Source organism: Sapajus apella, unplaced genomic scaffold (genome assembly GCF_009761245.1).
Source record: "Sapajus apella isolate SASKATOON/1434 unplaced genomic scaffold, GSC_monkey_1.0 scaffold43, whole genome shotgun sequence".
Classification (NCBI taxonomy): Eukaryota; Metazoa; Chordata; class Mammalia; order Primates; family Cebidae; genus Sapajus; species Sapajus apella.
In genome coordinates, this window is record NW_022436983.1 from 19,855,084 (window position 1) to 19,860,717 (window position 5,634).

At 46.0% G+C, this 5,634-nt stretch overlaps 1 protein-coding gene and 1 long non-coding RNA gene across 2 annotated transcripts in view; one reads left to right on the forward strand and one right to left on the reverse strand.

Moving 5' to 3' along the window:
• The window catches only part of GPATCH3 (G-patch domain containing 3), an 8,679-nt gene extending 6,289 nt beyond the window's left edge, over positions 1-2,390 (reverse strand). Inside the window, exon 1 of the mRNA XM_032300988.1 lies at positions 1,900-2,390. Coding sequence (XP_032156879.1) covers positions 1,900-2,350 — 451 coding nt within the window. The 5' untranslated portion in view covers positions 2,351-2,390. The remainder of the gene's footprint in view (positions 1-1,899) is intronic.
• Positions 2,391-3,908: 1,518 nt separating this feature from the next.
• The window catches only part of LOC116566659, a 6,143-nt gene continuing 4,417 nt past the window's right edge, over positions 3,909-5,634 (forward strand). Inside the window, exon 1 of the long non-coding RNA XR_004275945.1 lies at positions 3,909-3,919. This is a non-coding gene — a long non-coding RNA (uncharacterized LOC116566659). The remainder of the gene's footprint in view (positions 3,920-5,634) is intronic.

Genomic DNA, 5,634 nt, shown 5'->3' on the forward strand with positions numbered 1-5,634 from the left:
CACATCAAACAATTTTTTCTCTTTTTTCTTCTAATTTCTTCCTAATCTTTTTTTTTTTTTTTTTTTTTTTTGGAAGGGGGTTTTTTTTTTACCCTGGTTGGAGTACAGTGGCGTAATCTTGACTCACTGCCACCCCCACCTCCACCTCCTGGGCTCAAGCGATCCCCCCACCTCAACCTCCCAAGTAGCTGGGACTACAGGCACATGCCACCACAACTGGCTAATTTTTTGTGTTTTTGGTAGAGATGGGGTTTCACCATGTTGTCCAGGCCGGTCTGGAACTCCTGAGCTCAAGAGATCTGCCTACCTGGGCCTCCCAAAGTGCTGAGATTACAGGCAGGAGCCAATGCACTCAGCCCACACTGAACAATTTAAATATGCCCTGAAAGTTTAATGGGCTTTCAAAGCTGTGTCTTTGAAAATGCCATTTACCTTGAAACCCAGAAACGCCATTCTTTCCTATTAACTTCTATTTATTTTTCAAGATCCAGATGGAAAGCCACATTTCATGATCCAGCTAGGAAGTTAGTTTTGTAATAACCTAACCTGGGTTAGCCTAACTGACTCCATCTTAGCTGCAAACCTGACAAGCTGTCTGGAGCCACTCCCTCCCAGGGCTCATCCTTACTGGGTCATGCTGCTGCACTCATTAAAAGTGGTTTACACTGTTCACAGCACCTGTAACCACTGTAACCGCATCCTGCTTGGCAAGTCTATCTGCCATTGTGAATACCTTCCTTGGTGATTGATTGTATGGGAAGTCCGCCCTGCTACCCCACTTAGTGATTGTACGGAAATACCCTTAGCAATCAACAATCCTAGAAACCTCCTGCCCCTTGGTTACCAGCCTCTTCCTATTAACTTGCTTGTTCTGCTTCTGTAAAATTCTGCTTCAACTAGGCTGCCACTCCCCTACCTAAATCAAGGTATAAAGGGAAAACAAGCCAAGAGATTTTGAGCATTAGCTGACTCTTGGTTGCCGACTGAATAAAGGGCTCATAATTTGAACTCAGAGTGTGGTGTTTCCTTACAGTTTCTCCCTTCTTTGTCATCTCACGGCACTTGGTGATAAACAGTATAGGCTCTGGAACAGAATGCCTAGGTTTGCTGTAGCTCTGACACTAGCTCTGTAACCTCAGGCAAGTCATATAACTTCTGGATCCCTCAGTTTCTTCACTTATAAAATGGAAGTAACAATAACTCCTATGTCATAGGAATGTTGTGAGGGGTCAATAAGAAAACGAAAGGCTTAGAACAGTGCCTACTAAATACACAGACAGTGCTGTAGGGGAATGCTAACAATTAGAATGACATCTCTGTGGCAATTACCTTTTTCCAAATCTCTTCCTTTGTGGATTCTGAGCACACACTAAGTCCAACTGTTCTCTGCAAATCCAGCTAGTCACACTAAGTGTAGCAATACAAGCATTTGTTGAATGTGTGAACTGGCAAGGCTCTGTACTGTCGTGTTTCCCCATCAAAGTGATTTCCCATGAAAGTGGGAGCTGTCCAGAGAAAAGAGATTGTCTCTTCATTCACATCTTACTGAAAGGACTGGGTAGGAAGCACAAAGAGAGAGCAGGAGAGAAAGACAGTAAGAGGATTAGAGACTGGATTTCCTTTTTTCCTTCTGTGTTAGTGCTAAATCAACCCCTTGCATAGAGAAAGGGTCTCAGAAGGGACCTAACAAAAGTAAGGCTCTTCCGAATAAGCCTCTCCAGTTTTTTTTTCTCCCTGCATTGAATTAACTCCCTGCCAGTTAAGCCGGAAGCTCTGTCTAAAATATGACCTAAACTCCTGGAGTCGTAACCAGGGGCCTGACTTATCCTCACCACTCCTCTGAAAAGCGGCCTCTATTGCAGGCCTCTAAGCCAAGTCTATTAACTTTCTCACTCTTACCTGATGCCTCTGTAGGTAGCCGAAGTCTGCGGATGAGACAGCGACCCGGCAGCCAAGTCCCGTGAGAATCCAGCCACCGGCGGCCGGAGTACATGCGAAGAAACCTCTGAGCTTGAGCTAATCCCCGTACTGAGATGACACAGCAGCAGGTGCGGGTCTGGACTGCAGTAGAGTCTCGAGTGGAGACACGCCGGGCATCGGTAGCCAAAGTCTGGGCGAGAAGCTGGCCCTCAGCGGCTGGGCAGGTAGGAGTTAGGTGGGAGTCAGGAGCGGCCTGCTGAGGGGCCCGCTCAGGTCGATGCCGGTAGTGGAAACAGAGGAAGCCACCGCCGCGCTCTTCTCGGAACTGGCTAAAGTAGCTCCGTAAATGGGCTGAGCGCAACACGGAGGGGATACCGCTCACTACCAGGTAAACTGTCGTCTCCTCCTCCGCCTCGCCGGGCAACGCCATCTTGGATTGTCACATGATCTGCTGGAAGCAAGTCTCGCGAGAACAATGCGAGCAACGCTCTATCGTCTGTGTTTCGAGATTGTGAAAATTGTAACTAGTCCGTTGGGGTTGAGGTTGTAGAACCTGGAGCTAGAAGATCCGAAGTCGTCCCTGTTCCTTTCCCGCAGAGGGAAGCCGGGGATGATGGAAAAACTCACCTGGAAAATGGGGTTATAGAGTTCTTTCATTAAGCGCTCATGAAAACCAAAGCAGCAGCCTGCGGGAGGGGTCGTTTTTGTGATATTTAGTTGTGGATCTTGCACACCTAATCTCGGCCTTCCTCAGCTCCGAACATTTTTGTTGTTCTTCCATCTATGTTTCCAAAACGTGTTGATGAAGTCCCACAAATCGGTAAGGAAAAGATAACCCAGTAGAAAAATGGGCCACAGATACTTCACAAGAGAGGAAACACGCAGGTCTAACTTACAATGAAAGTGCTATAGTTGCTAAAGGCTTACGTTAAAGATGTGCAACTCAGTAATAAAGGAAATGCAGCGAGACCCACTTTACATCCACCACGTTGCAAACTTTTAAACCCTTGAGTCAGCCGGGCGTGGTGGCTCACGCCTGTAATCCCAGAAATTTGGGAGGCTGAGGTGGGCGGATCACCTGAGCTCGGGAGTTCGAGACTAGCCTGACCAATATGGAGAAACCCTGTCTCTACTAGAAATACAAAAAAAAAAAAGCTGGGCTTGGTGGTGCACACTTATAATCTCAGCTACTCGGGAGGCTGAGGCAGGAGAATCACTTGAACCCGGGAGGCAGAGGTTGCGGTGAGTCGAGATTGTGCCATTGCACTCTAGTCTGGGCAATAAGAGCGAAACTCAGTCTCAAACAAATAAATAAAATCTCTCCTTACCAAATCTGGATTTGCTTTTTATTTCACAGTATATATGAATATTCATAGCTACAGTCTTTGGAAGAGCAAAACACTGGCATTTTGTACTAATAATCTCAGGCAAAGCTAGTCAGAAAACACAGAATCGCTTCATTTATGCAAAGATCCAAAAATTCGAACTAAAAAATATTCCTAGGACTACGTAAATAAATATGCTTTGAAATCAGAAGGAAAAGCAAATAAATGATTAACCTAAAATTCAGGGTAGTTGTTACCTTTGGAGGAAAATGATAGCTTTAGAAAGGGACTTTAAAGTTGATGGTAATATGACCTATGAAACAATAATACAGTTCATTCTACTGTTACTCTTTATACTTTACATATATTTTATGAATATTATTTTGTTTTACTCAGTATTTAAAATGTAAAAATCAGCTGGGCACAGTGGGTCACGCCCATAATCCCACCACTTTGGGAGGCTGAGGCAGGAGAATCACTTGAATCTGGGAGGCAGAGGTTGCAGTGAGCCAAGATCATGCCACTGTACTCCAGCCTGGGTGTCAGAGTAAGACTCTGTCTTAAAAAAAAGAAAAATTCTTCTAATGAGTGGGAAACTGCAGATAGGACAGTTATGTCTAGGTTTAAACCCACACCATCTGGATTTTACTTATTTTTTATTTTATTACATACTTGTTCTTGGCCAGGCTGATCTTGAACTCCTGGCCTCAAGTGATCCACCTGCCTCCTTATTACAGACACATTTTTTAGATATACTGTCTCACTGTGTCAACCAGATTGGAGTCCAATGTCACAATCATTGCTAACTGCAGCCTTGAACTCCTGGCGTCAAGCCATCCTCCTACCTCAGCCTCCCCAGTAGCTGGGATAACGGACTTGAAACACTGCGCCTGGCTCACCCCTGACTTACAAGTACAGTGTTTAAAAGCATGGGCCCTGAAGACAGACCATCTAAGCTCAAATCCTGACTTTGCTACTTATTGACTGTATAACCTCCAGCACTTTACTTAACCTCTCTGTACCTCTATTCTTCAGGAGAGTGAGAGATAACCTCCAACCCACCTTAGCTCTCTTTTTTTTTTGAGACGAAGTCTCGCTCTGTCACCCAGGCTGGAGTACACTGGCACAATCTCGGCTCACTGCAACCTCTACCTCTTGAATTCAAGTGATTCTTCTGCCTCAGCCTCTCAAGTAGTTGGGACTACAGCTGCACGCCACACCCGGCTAATTTTTGTATTTTTAAGTAGAGACAGGGTTTCACCTTTTTGGCCAGGCGAGTGTCAAACTCCTGACCTTGTGATCTGCCCGCCTCAACCTCCCAAAGTGCTGGGATTACAGGTGTGAGCCACCGTGCCTGGCCCCTCTTAGTTCTTATGTGGATTGTTCCACTGGATATAGAAACTAAGTTGACACGTGGCAAATTAACAAAAGAAAATCATACATTTTTTCTTTTTTTTTTTCTTTTTTTGAGATGGAGTTTCGCTCTTGTTACCCAGGCTGGAGTGCAATGGCGCGATCTCGGCTCACCGCAACCTCCGCCTCCCGGGTTCAGGCAATTCTCCTGCCCCAGCCTCCTGAGTCGCTGGGATTACAGGTACACGCCACCATGCCCAGCTAATTTTTTGTATTTTTAGTAGAGACGGGGTTTCACCATGTTGACCAGGATGGTCTCGATCTCTTGACCTCGTGATCCACCCGCCTTGGCCTCCCACAGTGCTGGGATTACAGGCTTGAGCCACCGCGCCAGGCCTCATACATTTTTTTTTTTTTTTGAGATGGAGTCTTGCTGTCACCAGGCTGTAGTGCAGTGGCGCAATCTCGGCTCACTGCAACCTCTACCTCCTGGGTTCAAGCGATTCTTCTGCCTCAGCCTCCCGGGTAACTGGGACTACAGGCGCCCACCACGCCCAGCTAATTTTTCTATTTTTAGTGGAGACGGGGTTTCACCATGTTGGCCAGGATGGTCTTGATCTCTTAACCTTGTGATCCGCTCGCCTCAGCCTCCCAAAGTGCTGGAATTACAGGCGTGAGCCACTGCGCCTGGCCACATTATTTTTATGTAATTTTTTTTTTTTTGAGACAGAGTCTTGCTTTGTCACCCAGACAGAGCTCACCTTAACTGCAAACTCTACCTCCTGGATTCAAGTGATTCTCCTGCCTCAGCCTCCTGAGTAGCTGGGATTATGGGTGTGCACCACCATGCCCAGCTAATTTTTGTATTTTTAGTAGAGACAGTGTTTCACCATGTTGGCCAGGCTGGACTTAAACTCCTGACTTTGGGTGATCCGCCCACCTCGGCTTCCCAAAATGCTGGAATTACAGGCATGAGCCACTGCGCCTGGCCTATTATTCTATAATATTTTAACATTATATAATATTTTATTAGTGG